The sequence below is a fragment of the Neofelis nebulosa genome, chromosome 2 (genome assembly GCF_028018385.1).
Source record: "Neofelis nebulosa isolate mNeoNeb1 chromosome 2, mNeoNeb1.pri, whole genome shotgun sequence".
NCBI lineage: Eukaryota > Metazoa > Chordata > Mammalia > Carnivora > Felidae > Neofelis > Neofelis nebulosa.
This window is the reverse complement of record NC_080783.1, coordinates 79,977,944-79,994,610: the sequence shown is the minus strand read 5'-3', so window position 1 is coordinate 79,994,610 and position 16,667 is coordinate 79,977,944. Positions and strand designations below refer to the sequence as shown.

Sequence of the window (16,667 nt, the reverse complement as noted above, 5' to 3'; positions counted from 1 at the left end):
AACTGTGTGACTCCAGTATAACTTCATTCATCAGTTCCTGTCTTTATTATAGTCTCTTGAAGATGGTATGAACAGCTAGTCACTGAGGATCTTTGCAGCCTTAGGTCTTCACATTTGTGTAATTTGTAGGTGTCTGTACAAAGGACTTCCCTGGTATCACTGTACTGACAAAAATGGGGGTCTAGCCTTTCAAACAGGAGGCTAGAAATAGAAAGTTGGATGAGCAGGAAAGTTTGAACCCTGGATGTGGATTGTCTGTTTTAAGGTGTATCCATTGTGATTGTTTTAAGATGTGATTAATAGGATTCACTTTAAGGTAATGGAAGGAGGGCATTGGTAGGGTAGAGACAGAACAAGATTAGTCATGAATGGAAAACTTTTGAGGCTAGGAAGTGAGTATAGTTGGATTCTCTACTTTTGTATATGTTGAAAATTTTCCAAGCTTTTAAATAAAAGCCCTAGAGTTAGGTTAAAATTGTCTGTTTAATAGCAACTGCAAAGTGTGCTTTGGCAGTCTTAAAAAGTGAAATTTCAGAACTAAAACATTTATTATAACTGAGACAGCCTATACTTTGTTCTGGAAGTTGGAAAACCATGCACAATGGTATTGCTGTCATTTAACCTGGATTTTATCCCAGTTAAAATGAAGATTGAAGATGGGAGGAGAGAGTGGCTGTCTTGCCCACCATTACACTTTTAAGGCATGGCCTGCTTTTTTCACAGGACTCTTAAGTTTCATGAGGACACCAACTGTCTCTGGCTCATCACTCAAACCCCTGCATGCAGTGTGATCTCTGATCATTTCCACATGTGTGCACTCTGCACTGGTGTTCACTCTACTAGTGTGTGCCTACTGTGGGTTTCCTCAAGAGACAAGAAGCTTTGGGACAGCAGTTGAACGCCTTTCGCATGTGCTGTCAGCCCACGGCTGTGGATTAGAAAGATACCCTGCAGTTAGGATTCGATCCCATAGCTATTTACTTTTTTATAAGTTTAACTTTTAGCTTTGCTGTAGTGAATTTATTACCTATTTCAAAATTTAAATTAGTGTTTAAGGATATATATTTGTATATCAGGGGAGGCCAACTGCCTACTTTTCATTGTAGTTAGCCCTTCTCAGGCCACATTTCCCCTAAGTGGAGGAGCCAGAGGGAGACTACTCATGTTTAAAGCTTCCTCATTGTATGGGGTGCCTGGGTGGCTCAGTTGGTTAAGCATCTGACTCTTGATTTCAGCTCAGTTCATAATCTCAAGGTTTGTGAGATCAAGTCCCACATTGGGCTCTGTGCTGTCCGCTAGACACAGCACACAGAGTCCACTAGAGATTCTCTCTCTGCCCCTCTCCTAGCTCTTTGTCTTGCTCTGTCTCAAAAATAAGTGAATATTAAAAAAAAAATAAAGCTTCCTCATTTTCCATGAGCTCCCTGCGTAGACACCATTTTCCATGGTGCTCCCCCAACACCATGCAGTGCAAAAACAAGGAAGCAAGTTGTATTATTAAGCAAATAAGTTGGTATTGAAAGTAAGTTATATGAAGTTTTTTTTAGCTTTTAATTACAGTATAGTTAACATAGTGTTATGTTAGTTTCAGGTGAATAATATAGTGATTTAACAATTCTGTACATTACTTGGTGCTAATCATGATAAATGGACCCTTAATCCCTTTTACTTATTTCATGCATTTCCCCAACCAACCTCCCTTCTGCTAACCATGAGTTCTCTATAGTTAAGTCTTTTTTTTTAATTTTTCTTTTATCTTTGTTAGTTTTGTGTCTTAAATTCCACATATGAATGAAATCATACAGTATTTGTCTTTCTCTGACTTCACTTAGCATTTTACCCTCTAGATCCATATATGTATATATATATACATACACACACACACACACCATATCTGCTTTATCCATTCATCTACCAATGGACAGTTGGACTCTTCCATAATTTTGCTACTGTAAATAATGCTGCATTAAATAGAGATGCACTTTTCAAATTAGCATTTTCATATTCTTTGGATAAGTACCCAGTAGTGTAAATACTGGATCATAGAGTAGTTCTATTTTTAATGTTTTGAGGAACCTCCACACTGTTTTCCACAACACTTTGGCTACAATAGTTTGATTTCCCACCAACAGTGTACAGGGGTTCCTTTTCCTCCACATCCTTGCCAATGTTTATTGTTTCTTGTGTTTTTGATTGTAGTCATTCTGAGAGGTGTGAGGTGATCTCTCATTGTAGTTATTTACTTAATTATATTTAATTTTGGAGAGGGAGAGAGGGCAGAGGGAGAGAGTGAAGATCTTAAGCAGGCTTCATGCTGTGTGCAGCCCAACAGGAGGTTCAGACCCATGACCCTGAGATCATGACCTGAGCCAAAATCAAGAATTGGGCACTCAACTGACTGAGCCACCCAGGTGCCCTTCTCATGGTAGTTTTGATTTGCATTTCCCTGATGATCTGTGATGTTGAGCATTTTTTCATGTGTCTGTTGGCCATCTGTGTCTTCTTTGGAGATACATCTGTTCACGTCTTCCTATTTTCATTTGGATTGGTTTTCTTTGGTATTGTATAAATTCTTGATATATTTTGGGCATTAGCCCTTTATCAGATATGTCATTTGCAGGTATCTCTCCTATTCAGTAGGCTGGTTTTTTTTAGTTCTGTTGTTGCTGCCTTTCCTGTGCAGAAGCTTTTTATTTTGATGTAGTCCTGATAGTTTATTTTTGCTTTTGTTTCCCTTGCCACAGGAGACATATCTAGAAAAATGCTGCAATGGTCAATGTCAGAGATATTACTGTGTGTGCTCTGTTCTAGGAGTTTGCTTCACATCTCACATTTAGTCCTTTAATCCATTTTGGTTTTTTATTTTTTTTTTTGGTATGGTGTAAGAAAGTGGTCCACTTGTATTCCTCTGCATGTAACTGTCTAGTTACCCAACACCATGTGTTGAAGAGACCATCTTTTTCTCATTGCATAGTCTTGCCTCTTTTGTCAAAGATTAATGGGTCATATATAATTGTGCGTTTGTTTATGGGCTTTCTATCCTCTTCCATTGATCTGTGTGTCTGTTTTGTGCCAGTGCCATACTGTTTTGTTAACTACAGCTCTGTGTATATTTTGATATCAGAGATTGTGCTACCTTCAGTTTTATTCTTTTCCAATATTGCTTTGGCTGTTTAGGATCTTTTGTGGTTCCATACAAATTCTAAGATTATTCTACTTCTGTGAAAAATGGTGTTGGGATTTTGATAGGGATTGCATTAACTGTAAATTGCTATGGATAGCATGGACATTTTAACATTTGTTCTTCCAATCCATGTGCATGGAATATCTCTCCATATTTTTGTGTTGTCTTCAATTTCTTTCATCAGTGTTTCATACATTTTGGACTACTGGTCTTTCACCTCCCTTGTGTGAAGTTTATTCCTAGGTAGTTTATTATTTTGTGCAATTGTAAATGGGAGTGTTTCCTTAATTTCTGTTTGTACCTCATTATTAGTGTATAGAAATACAATGGATTACTGTATATTAATTTTGTATACTGCAACCTTACTGAATTCATTTAGCAGTTCTGGAAGTTTTTTGGTGGAGTCTTTAGGGCTTTCTATGTATAGTATTCATGTCCTCTCCAGATAGTTGAAGTTTTACTTCTTCCTTGCCAATTTGGATGCCCTTTATTTCTTTCTCTTCTTTGATTGCTGTGGCTATGACTTCTAGTACTATGTTGAATGAAGGTGGTGAGAGTGGACATCCTTGTCTTATTCCTGACATTAGGGGAAACACTCTCAGTTTTTCACCATTGAGTATGATATACGCTGTGGGTTTTTCAGATATGGTCTTTATTATGTTGAGGTATGTTTCCTTTATTTTGTTGAGGGTTTTTATCATGAATGAATGCTGTACTTTGTCAGATGCTTTTTCTTCATCTGTTGAAATGATCATGTGAGGGCGTCTGGGTGGCTCAGTCTGTTGGGCGTCCAACTTTGGCTCAGGTCATGATCTCATAGCTCATGAGTTCAAGCCCCGTGTCAGGTTCTGTGCTGACAGCTCAGAGCCTGGATCCTGCTTTGGATTCTGTGTGTGTGTCTTTCTCTCTGCCCCTCCCCTGCTCACACGCTGTCTCTCCTTCAAAAATAAATAAAATATCCTCTTGATGTAATATGTCATGTTGATTGACTTGTGAATATTTAACCACCCTTGTATTCCATGAATAAATCCCACTTGATCGTGGTAAATGATTTAATTTTTTTTTTTTAATGTTTTATTTATTTTTGAGACAGAGAGAGACAGAGCATGAACAGGGGAGGGGCAGAGAGAGAGGGAGACACAGAATCCGAAGCAGGCTCCAGGCTCTGAGCTGTCAGCACAGAACCAGATGCGGGGCTCAAACTCACGAACCGTGAGATCATGACCTGAGCCGAAGTCGGACGCTTAACCCACTGAGCCACCCAGGCGCCCCAGTGATTTTTTTAATGTATTATTTGATTTGGTTTGGTAATATTTTGTTGAGGCTTTTTGCATCTGTGTTCATCAGGGATATTGGCCTGTAGTCTTTTTATTTTTGCTTTCAGTGTCTATCTGGTTTTGGAATCAGGGTAATGCTGGCCTCATAGAATGAACCTGGAAGTTTCTTTCTCTTTTTGGAATAGTTTGAGAAGAATAGGTATTAACCTAACCTTCAAAATGTTTGGTAGAATTCACCTGTGAAACCATGTAGTCCTAGACTTTTGTTTCTTGGGATCTTTTTAAATTACTGATTAAATTTCATTGCTGGTGATAAGTCTTTTCAAGTTTTCAAGTTTTCTGTTTCTTCCTGATTCAGCATTGGGAGGTTATATGTTTCTAATAATTTATCCAAATCTTCTAGGTTGTCCAATTTGTTGGCATATAATTTTTCATAATATTCTCTTATAATCCTTTGTATTTTTGTGGTGTTGGTTATTTCTCCTATTTAATTTCTGCTTTTGAGTCCTGTTTTTTTGTTGATGGATCTGACTAAAGGTTTACCAATTTTGTTAATCTTTTCAAAGTGCCAGCTCCTGGTTTCAGTAATCTGTTCTATCTTCTTAATTTCTGTTTTATTTCTCCTCCAATCTTTATTATTTCTTTCTTTCTCCTGGTTTGGGGTTTTATTTGTTCTTTCTTTTCTAGCTCCTTTAGGTGTAAGGTTAGATTGATTGTTCATTTGAGATTTTTCTTGCTACTTGAGATAAGCCTATATTGCTATAAACTTCTTAGAACAGCTTTTGCTGTGTCCTAAAGATTTTGGACCCTTGTGTTTTCATTTTCCTTTGTATCTATGTAATTTTTTTTCTCTTTGATTTCTTGGTTGATGCATTCATTGTTTAGTAGCATGTTATTTAACCTCTATGTATTTGTGTTTTTTCCAGATTTTTTTCTTATGGTTGATTTATAGTTTCATAGTGCTGCAGTAGGAGAAGATGCATGGTAATATTTTGATCTTTTGAATTTGTTGAGACTTGTTTTGTGGCCTAATATGTGATCTATTCTAGAGAATGTTCATGTGCACTTGAATGTGTGTTCTGTTTTAGGATAGAATGTGTCTTCTGTTTTAGGATAGACTGTTCTGAATATATCTGTTAGATCGATCTGGTCCATTGTCTCATACAGAGTCACTGTTTCCTTGTTGATTTTGTTTGGATGATCTATCCATTGATGTAAGTGGGATGTTTAAGTCCCCTACTATTACTGTATTACTGTCAATTCCTTTATGTCTTTTATTAGCTGCTTTATGTATTTGGCTACTCCCCAATTTACAATTGTTGTATCTTTTTTTTAAAAAGTTTATTTATGTAAGTAATCTCTACACCCAACATGAGGCTCAAAGGTGCCCCCAATTGGTATATCTTTTTGTTGGATTGTCCCTTTTATGATTATATAGTGTCCTTCTTTGTCTTTGTTTTAGTGTTTTTTGTCCTACGTAAGTATTGCTACCTCAGCTTTCTTTTCACTTCCATTTGCATATAGGCAGCATCAAGATGGATCTTGCTTTTTTATCCATTCCATCATCACTTTATGTCTTTAGATTGGAACATTTACTCCATTTACATTCAAAGTAATTATTGGTAGGTATGTACTTAATTGCTTTTTTGTTACTTGTTTTATGGTTGTTTTGTAGTTCTTCTCTGTTCCAGTCTTCTCCTGTTTCCTTCTCTCATGGTTTGCTGCCTTTCTTTAGTGATGTAGTTGGACTCCTTTCTCTCTTTTTTAAAGGTTTATTTTTGAGAGAGAGCGCAAGCAGGGGAGGGGAAGAGAGAGGGGAACAGAGGATCTGAAGCAGGCTCTTTGCTGACAGCAGTGAGCCCAGTGCAGGCTCAAACTCACGAACTGTGAGATCATGAACTGAGGTAAAGGCAGACACTCAACCAACTGAGGCACCCAGGTACCCCTGGATTCCTTTCTCTTTATTTTTTGTGTATCTATTACTGGTTTTTGATTTGTGGTTACCATTAAGTTTACATATAACATGTCTTTTGTACCTAGCAGTCTATGTTAAGTTGACCGTTAAGTTTGAACCCGTTCTTTGGTTCTTCCCCTCCCCTCCCCGACATTTTGGGTATAATGGTGTCATACTTTACATTATGAATTTCTTGACTGATTTTTATGCTTAGTTTTACTGCTTTTGTGCTTCCAACTTTTCTTATATTATGGCCTTTCCTTTCCAAAGAGTCCCCTTTAATATGTCTTGTAGGACTGATTTCGTGATCATGAATTACTTTTGTTTTGAAACTCTCTCCTATTCTGAATAACCTTGCTGGATAGAATATTCTTGGCTGCAGGTGCTTATCTCTCAGCAGTTTGAATTATGTCATGCCACTCCTTTCTGGCCTGTGGAGTTTCAACTGAAAAATCCCCTGATAGCCTTATGGAGTTACTCTTGTAAGTAACTTTTTATTTTGTTGCTTTTAAAATCTCGGTTAGTAATTTTGCCATTTTAATTACTGTTTTTTGGTATGGAACTCCATGACGTTGATTTTGTTGAGACTTCTGTGCCTCCTGGATCTGAATTTTATTTCCTTCCTTAGGTTTGGGACGTTTTCAGCTTTTATTTCTTCAAATAAATTTCCTGCCCCCTTTTCCGAGATTGCCAAGGGCATATTGGAGGGGGCAGGTCAACGGGAAATAGTAGTGGTGGGACTTGCTGTGCCACTGAGTTCCTGGTTGTCACCTGCTGATCCCATAGCTATTTCTAAAATGTTATCAGCTGAGCCATAAGGGAAGCTTACTGAACACAGTATAGATCTGAGAAAGCCTATGCTTGTGCATTTTTAACAGTACATTTTTTAAAGTTTTTTTTTTTTTTGGTGAAGTCTAATGTAATGGATTTGCTTTATTGAAATTTTTTATTTGTAGATCTTAAAACTATTAAAAAATAAGTCATTACATCAGTGGTGTTTATTGCAGAATTATAGACTTTATTAGTTACTAGCTTATCAACAGTTTATATCAACTGTCACCTTTATAACTTCAGAACTGGAATAGAATTAAAAGCATCAGCATTCGGTAAGCAAGAAAAGGGGAGTATTTCTGCCATTTTTTCCTAAATGTGTTTAACATGTTCAGAATCCTGGTAGTAAATGTTAAACATTTTCATAATGGAGAAAGACTCTGGGTTGATAACAGCAATAACATTGCATAGACTTTTAAAATGCCTATTCTATAGTTAAACTTATTTAAAAATCCTATGGAAAATTTGCTAATGACAGTTTTAAAAATAATGAACCTATGGGTTTAATGTTGTCTCTTAAGTTTTATATCCAAGTCCAGAAAATAATGAAGTAAATCTAGTTTAATAATTGAACAGATTGGTGATATTAACATTTGTTTTCCTTGAAGAATTACTGAAGTTCATATAGAAACAAATTAAGGGATGGTATAACTATTAGTCATGTTGACACAAAAAGATCATTAGGCAGCTTGAGTAACACTGGAGTGTCTGAACGGAAATACTGACTAGAGGTTCTGCAGGTCCTCTAGACAGGTGCGATACTTGAAATGCTTAAATAGCCTCCACGTAGTTGGCTGGCAGCATGCCGGTCCTGCCGGTCCTCTGCACAGTGCCATACATCCAACCTTCATCAATCGCCTGAACATTTACAATAGCATCTCCGTCTCTGAAGGACACCTCATCTGCATCAGCAGCCATATAGTCGTACATGGCGCGGAAGATTTTCTATTTGTGAAGATGAAAAAAGGTAAAAAAAAAAAAAAAAAAAAAAAAAATACATATTAGATTTGCAACAAGTACCCTAAACACCTAGTTGTTTTTGTTTTTTTTTTAATTTATTTTTGGGACAGAGAGAGACAGAGCATGAACGGGGGAGGGGCAGAGAGAGAGGGAGACACAGAATCGGAAACAGGCTCCAGGCTCCGAGCCATCAGCCCAGAGCCCGACGCGGGGCTCGAACTCACAGACCGCGAGATCGTGACCTGGCTGAAGTCGGACGCTTAACCGACTGTGCCACCCAGGCGCCCCAACACCTAGTTTTAAGGTCTCTTACAACTTACTTCACAAATTTAAGTTGCACAAAATAGAATGAGCAACTACCACCAAGAAAGTAAAAAGACTACTCACAAAATAGGAGAAAATATTTGCAAATCATCTATCTGGTAAGGAATTACCGTCCAGAAAATATAAAGAACTATAATTCAATACTGATAAAAGGTGGGGGGAAGGGCAAAAGATCTGAATTCTCCAAAGGAGATGTACAAACAGCCCGTAAGCTCCTGAAAAAAATGTTCAAACCTTAGTAGTCATCAGGGAGAACCACAATGAAATACCACTTCACACACATGAGAATGGTGATACTCAATAACCAGTTTAGGGGAAGATATGGAGAAATTTGAACCCATATAAACTGCTGGTGAGAATGTAAAATGGTACAACCACTCCGAATAGAGTTTTGGAAGTTTCTCCCATCTTAAATACAGAGTTAGCATATTCCGGTGCTACATAGGTAAATATGTCCACATAATAACTTCTACATCTGCCACTGATAGCAGCCCAAAAGTGGAACTAACCCAAATGCCCACCAACTGATGAATCAAGAATGAAAAGGAGATTTTCATACAATGGAATATTATTTGTTGATAAAAGGAAATGAATTATTGCTGTATGATACAACTAGATGAACTAAGACCATTAAGTTAAAAGAATCTAGTCACAAAAGATCACATATTGTGTGATTTCGTTTACATGAAATGTCTTGAATAGGCAAGTAGAAACAAAGTACATTAGTGGATCACTTAGGATTGGATGGTGGGGGATGGGGAGTAACTGTTGATGGGTACAGGGTTTTTTTAGGGTGATGAAATATTAGGAAATTAGATTATGGTAGTGGTTGAATAACAAAATCACTGGGCCTGTACACTTCAAATGATGAACTTAATAGTATGTTAATATATTCATAAAATTGTATGAAAAAAGAATTTTATATATAGCCTTTTCTTCCCTTTTGAGGAAGTCAATCTTGTGTTTTGGAGAAGAAAAATTTGAAAAACCATAGCAATATTGCATGTATCTTTCACTTTCGGAATTTGGGAGCATGTTAGTAGTAAAAGTTGCTACAAGCTATCCTCCACATGTTAAAAAAACAAACAAAAAAACCTGTAACGTGGGAGGGGAAAATGGGGAATTAAAATCAACAAGCATAAAGTTTCAGTTAACCAAGATGAATAAGCTCTAGAGATCTGTTGTTCTGGAGATCTCTAGAGATCTGTACACACAGCCTTGAACCTATAGTAACAAGAATGTACTGAACACCTAAAAATGTGGTAAGAAGGGGGGGCTCCTGGGTGGCTCAATCAGCTCAGCATCTGTCTGTCTCTTGCTTTCAGCCCAAGTCATGATCTCGTGGTTCAGTTCATGAGATTGAGCCCTGTGTTGGGCTCCATCTGACAGTGCAGAGCCTGTCTGGGATTCTCTCTCCCTCCCTCTCTCTGCCTCTTCCTCCCCCTCATCTCAAAAATAGTTTTTTTTTAATGTTTTATGTATTTTTGAGAGAGAGCAAGTGAGTATGCATGAGCGGGGAAGGACAGAGAGAGGATCTTTCTGAGAGAGAGGGACAAGGGAGGATCTGAAGCAAGCTCCATGTTGACAGAGAACCTGATGGGGGCTTGAACCCATGAACTGTGAGATCTGACCTGAGCCGAAGTCAGATGCTTAACCGACTGAGCCACCTAGGCACCAGCCCCCCCCCCCCCAAATTTTTTTTAAATATGGTAAGAAGGTAGAGCTCATGTTAAATGTTCTTAGGACAGCAAAATAAGATTTTTTAAAACTGTAACAATTTGGAGATAAAAACAAAGATTGAAAGTGCCCAAATTTTCTTGATAGGAACAGGCACTAATTAGTAATTAGTATATAACCTACATATTTTTTCCTACCATTCTGAAATATACTTACATATATTCATATTCAGCGATAGGTTTCCCCTTTCCTGCTGTATAAGTAGAACAATACTATAAATAATACTGTTCTTTCCATTTAATACAGCTTTGAGGTCTTTCCATATTTTAGTAATATCACAAATTAGCCAGGTCTATACTTTTGGTCATTTAATTGTTACCATTTTTTCTTACACTAATCCCCAAATGTTTGTCTTCAGGCAAGTATTTTAGAAAAAAAAAAAAAAAAAAAAAGCTTTTAAAGGTGAAAGGTCAAATGGTATGTGCATGTTAATTTTTTTTTAATTTTTTTTTTTTAACGTTTATTTATTTTTGAGACAGAGAGAGACACAGCATGAACGGGAGAGGGGCAGAGAGAGAGGGAGACACAGAATCGGAAGCAGGCTCCAGGCTCTGAGCCATCAGCCCAGAGCCCGACGCGGGGCTCGAACTCGCAGACCGCGAGATCGTGACCTGAGCTGAAGTCGGACGCTTAACCGACTGAGCCACCCAGGGCGCCCCTGCATGTTAATTTTTTTTTATTCACTACCATAATGTTCTAATATGCTACTTTATTATTGTTTTAATTTGCATATTCCTGGTTAGCAATCATGGTGAACATCTTTTTTGTTGGGTGTTTTATTTCTTCTGCTGTAAGTTGTTTATTCATTTGCATACAGGTCTTTCTTATTTTGACTGGAAGGGGAATAATTTGTCAATGAATTTTTCAGTGTTATGCTTTTTAGATATAAATCTTTTTGTTATGTATGCTGCAAATATTTCTTCCAGTTTGACATGTTTCTTTTTGTTATAAAAACACTTAAAGTTTTATGGTTAAATATATGTGGTCTTTTCTTACACATTCCTAGGTTCTAGAACTTGCTGAGGAAGGTCTTCCCCTGTCCCCAGTATTATAGAAGTAGTCTCCACTTTTCTATAGTATTTTACAATTTTTATTTTTTTTTCCCCCTGCTAATCTGTAATTCTTTAAGGGTCCATTTCTGGACCTCATCTATTTTCACATCTTTTCCCATGCTAAGATCCATATTTAATGACAATTTTATAGTATGTGTTGCTCTTATTTGGTTAATAAGTTCCTATTGTCACTTTCAAAATTTACTTGATTATTCTTGCATCTTTACTCTTTCAAATAAATTTTAGGATTAATATACAAAATGGTTTAAAATTCCTCTAGGATTTTGAGTCGAGTTGCCTTGAATTTATGTATTTATTTCAGGAAAAATGACAACTTTACAAGATTCCCTTCCTGAAATATAATGGGTCTCAATACTTAGATCTTTATGTCTTTTAGTAAAGATAGTTTCTTCATACAAATATTTTTATTTCAACCCTAAAGAATTGATGTTTTTGTGATATTATGAATGAGTCCAGGGTTTTAAACAGTTTAAGTAATCTGGTGAACTGTAAACATGATTTGACTTATCTCTTCTTCAATGGATATTAACAAGGGAAATCTAAGATAATGACATGTTTATATGTGTGACATGGGCACACATACATATATTCTTCAAGAATGAGGGGCACCTGGGTGGCTCAGTCGGTTAAGCGTCCGACTTCAGCTCAGGTCACGATGTCACGGTCTGGTCCGTGAGTTCGAGCCCCGCGTCGGGCTCTGGGCTGATGGCTCAGAGCCTGGAGCCTGCTTCCGATTCTGTGTCTCCCTCTCTCTCTGCCCCTCCCCCGTTCATGCTCTATCTTTGTTTCAAAAATAAATAAACGTTAAAAAAAAAAATTAAAAAAAAGTGATTCCAAGCAGCAAATACAGTAAGATAGTGGGTAGGACCAATGAGCCCAAATGATCATTTGCTTTAGTTTGTTCTAAATCACTGAATAATGCTTTTTAATTAACTTGAGTTTGGTAATGAAAGGTTTCTGATGGGGCGCCTGGGTGGCTCAGTCGGTTAAGCGTCCGACTTCAGCTCAGGTCACGATCTCATGGTCCGTGAGTTCGAGCCCCGTGTCTGCTTCTGATTCTGTGTCCCCCTCTCTCTCTGCCCCTCCCCTGTTCATGCTCTGTCTCTCTCTGTCTCAAAAATAAACGTTAAAAAAAAAAATTAAAAAAAAAAAAAGGTTTCTGATATTACTGGTAACATGAGATGTGTATTAAAAGCATTACATGGAAGGAAAAATAAGATAAAAACAGGGAAGGAAACCCTAAGACAGTCTCTTAACTACAGAGAACTGAGGGGTGATGGAGAGGAGGTGGGCATATAATGGGTTAAATGAGTGATGGGCATTAAGGAGGGTACTTGTGATGAGCCCTGGGTGTTATATTAGTGGTGAATCACTAAAGTCTATTCCTGAGACCAATATTACACTGTATGTTAATTAACTAGAATTTAAAACTTGGAATTAGAAAAAAGACCAGAATAGTGATAATCATTATTGCACGTATGAAGAGATAAGAATGATTTCAGTAAGCTCCTGATTGCTTACTTACCCCCGCGGTAGATGGGTGAGATGGGATAGAGGATACCGTTGTCTGTTGGGTGGCAACTGAAGAGGATCGCTGTTGTGGGAGTTCCGTGGTTTTCGCATGTTTGTAAGCTACACGGTAGGGGGAAAGCAGTTTACGAGAAGAAATGGTGGTTAGACGTCATTTAATCAGTGTCAAACAGTGGAGCAGTGTTCTCTTTTCCCCTAACTTACAAAGAACGATTTCCTAGAAAGGAGGCTCTAATAAAAGTTAATGAATGAAACATCTGGTTTCATGTGCTTCTCCACAGTTCTAGGCTTTTCTCATCATTAGAAATGATTTTTAAAAATCCAGATTTAAAAAAAAAATTTAACTGAAAGCATCTGCCCTAGTAACCCAGTCAGCGGGCGGGCCGCGACTGTCCAGGGCAGCGCCACCCACTTGTACCTGTGGAGGTGGCTGAGAAGAAGACGCCGCCGTCGCTGTAGGTGGAGAGGCGCTGGTCGGCCGCTTCCGAGTGCTCGGACTTGTCCTCGCCGCCGCCGCTGACGCCGCTGACGCTCAGCGCGCTGGCAGACCGCGACTGCTCCCGGCTCCGGCGCTGCGCTTGCGCTGGGGGGCGGGGAGCAGGCGTGAAACTTAGGCGGTAGCAAAGCCTGACTGTAATGAATCTCAGTTCGGTGGGGTGGGGGATTTGCGAAGCGTGGTTTTCAGTAGACTTCCACGGATTAAACCCTCGAAACCCTTGTATATTATGTGGTTGTCATCCTCATTTTCCACATGACAGCTGAAGTGACTTACCGAAGGGCGCGTGACTGCTAAACGGTACAGCCACGCTTCAAATCTCAGCCTGTCCTGGCCCACAACCCCTTCCCTCCACCCTGTCCGTTTTCCTGGCTCATCAAAATTCACAAACTCCACGTTAAACTCCTCCAGAAAGCCCTCCCTCACTTCCAAATTAATTTAGATCCCTTTCTCTGAGTTCCTACAATTTGTGTGCAGACCTTTAAAACTGCACGTGTCAGGGTGTAACCACTGATTTACTGGTCTCTCCATCAGGAGAATAGAGTGTAAATTCTTTAAGGACAAACACTATGTATCATTCTACATTTTAACACGAACAGAAGACACAAAGGCATGTGGCCTGTCTTGTTAATAATCTTCCTGGATGACATAAGAGTGTTCAGAAAGTTGCCAAAGGTCAAATTCATTCTCTTCCCAGTGCCTCTGTATTTTTTTCCATTATGTCTCCAAAAGAAAGATGTACTACTTTTTCTTGAGAAACAAAATGATAATAGTGGGGCCTAAGGAGATTTACATGGAGGCAGTGAGGCAATCTTTCCCTGATTTAAATTTTTGTAGAAAATGATATTGTCCCACCGGTCAGGGAGGTGTTTCTCTGCGGAATGACAACTGAGAACACTGAAGACCCTTGAGTTTCCTTGAGGTCACCGATGCTAGCCCACTAAATGGTGACATTTATGTCATAAGCTATAACATACCATTAATCATGTGTAAGCTTCGTGATTGTATATTGTCTTCTGCTGGATCATAGTCAAAAACTGAGCCCGGATTAGTACGCCAGACACGTAAACCTAAGATTGAGCGAAATTAAGGATCAGAACAGATGTTTTTGGATGACTCCTGATATCTTGGAAAGCAAAGCATGAGCTTAATTAACCACAGGACCATGAACACCAATTTAGCTTAGTTCTCAGAGGAGAACAAAGCAGAAGAAAGAAGAGAGATCAGCTTTGCAAGCCGTGAAATAAGTTTTCTTTTACAACTAGTGAAAACAGAGACTGAGGTCCCTTTATCCTTTGCCTTCCTATGGGTAATTCCACTCCTGTTCTTCTACCCCCTCAGTTTAGAGTTGATTTTCCTTGTAGGCCTCATATACCTGTAATAGTCTCCTGATCCTGGTCATTCCGTTTTTGTTCCATTTCTACCACTTTTCTCTGAATACCTCGGTAGTTAATGTCACTGAAGTCCTGTGTGTTCTTCTTTACTCGTTCAGTGATAGGGTCCGTCACCACTGGTGTGAAGCAACCCTTGTGTTTCTCAAAGTCTTCATGATATTTCACCTGAAATTTCATTAATTTACTTTGTAAAAATATGACGGTGTGATCATTTCCTTTTCCACCTGATCCAGCAGGCTGGCCCGTCAATCCTGAAGAATCCCGGACTCACCGTTGAGATGTGACGTTGGGTCTCCCGCACCCGTCTCATCTCTGGAGTGTCTAGGACATAGGCAGCTTTGCCTTGTATTTGTTTCCGGAAGCTATCAGAATAAAGAACCTGGTAGAGGAGAGACCATGAATTAAGTCCAGGTCATGGTACTGTTCTAATTCTGAAGTCTCAAAACTTTTCCAGCACATGGAGATAAAAGTAGCTGGGAAGGGAAGCTTGAGTCAACTGAAAAGACCCAGTGATACCCTTGACTAACGGCTGAACAGATTAGCATGAGGACAAATGGGCAGGGCTCTCATCAGGAGAGAAAGGACAAGTTTTGTCTTTGAAAATGCAACTCTGATTTCCAAGGGAGATAGAGCACAGAATTTCAAAGAGGATCGGAAGAAATTGGTCTCTTGGATTTGCTGGGAATTGCAGCACCAGCAGACCGGATGGTATTTGGCACTAGGTGTGATTCTGACATTGAAAACAACTATCCTTTTAATTTTTTAAAAGTTTAATGTAGGGGCGCCTGGGTGGCGCAGTCGGTTAAGCGTCCGACTTCAGCCAGGTCACGATCTCGCGGTCCGTGAGTTCGAGCCCCGCGTCAGGCTCTGGGCTGATGGCTTGGAGCCTGGAGCCTGTTTCCGATTCTGTGTCTCCCTCTCTCTCTGCCCCTCCCCCGTTCATGCTCTGTCTCTCTCTGTCCCAAAAATAAATTAAAAAACGTTGAAAAATTAAAAAAAAAAAAAAAAAGTTTAATGTATTATTTAATCTCTACCCCCAACACAGGGCTCGAACTCATGACCCTGAGATCAAGAGTTGCACGCTCTTCTGACTGAGCCAACCAGGTGCCCCTAAACAACTGTCCTTCCAAACAAGTGATCATTTTCACAGGTTTATGTCCAGATTTCATAAACCCATATGTTAACACAGAAATCAAGGTCCTCCAGACATGAAAAACCCAAAATACCAAAGCCAAAGAAGGCATCCACCTCAGAGTATTACCTGTTTCATAGAATACCTTAAAAATAAAGGAGAGCAGAAGATTGAGGCTGTTAGGAAGTCAATTTGTTACAGTTGGTTATGTAAGACTACCCAGTTGGTTATATAAGACTACCTTGGAGTAAAATAAAGGTAAGAGAAAACATTGGCAATTAACTTGTTATTTCTTAGTATGATCATTTGGAATTTAAAAGCACAGTTGTGTTAATTTTAATGTAAATTTTCAGTTGAATGAGAAGGTGCACATTTTTATGGTGTTAAAAATGTTATTTTCCAAGATGTTGCATTTCTTTTTTTTCATTTTAGTCTGCTTTCCAAGTGAATGAGAAAGGCGTGTTTCTATGATGTTAAAATGTTATTTTCCAAGTTGTTGCACTACTCCTGTGTTTAATCCTAGACAATACCGAGCTAATGTTTTCTTGGTTGCGCTTAGCTCGCTCCATCTCTGGAGTAACAGGTGTCGGAGTTGCTTTTCTCATATTCTCTTTGTATAATACCTAGAGGAGCCAAGAGAGCATCCAGACATCAGAAAGCAGAAAACCAGTTCTGAAAACCATCATCTAGCTTGTGTTACGGCTCAATTATATCACACTCTATAAGAAACGCATCAGGGAGATAAAGCCATTAAAATGTTATTGTATAAAGCCAG

General features: G+C 38.7%; 1 protein-coding gene across 23 annotated transcripts in view; it reads right to left on the bottom strand.

Moving 5' to 3' along the window:
• Nucleotides 1-7,410: 7,410 nt before the first annotated feature.
• The window catches only part of NEB (nebulin), a 215,022-nt gene continuing 205,765 nt past the window's right edge, over nt 7,411-16,667 (bottom strand). For 20 of the 23 annotated variants that reach the window (XM_058715306.1, XM_058715281.1, XM_058715284.1 and 17 more), the window contains 7 exons: nt 16,423-16,515; nt 15,032-15,139; nt 14,742-14,925; nt 14,344-14,436; nt 13,289-13,453; nt 12,866-12,972; nt 7,411-8,191 (listed from right to left, as the gene is read on the bottom strand). In XM_058715306.1, the coding sequence (XP_058571289.1) occupies nt 8,018-8,191; nt 12,866-12,972; nt 13,289-13,453; nt 14,344-14,436; nt 14,742-14,925; nt 15,032-15,139; nt 16,423-16,515 (924 nt within the window). In that variant the 3' untranslated portion in view covers nt 7,411-8,017. The remainder of the gene's footprint in view (nt 8,192-12,865; nt 12,973-13,288; nt 13,454-14,343; nt 14,437-14,741; nt 14,926-15,031; nt 15,140-16,422; nt 16,516-16,667) is intronic. The other 3 variants (XM_058715302.1, XM_058715303.1, XM_058715305.1) reach the window with 1 other exon arrangement.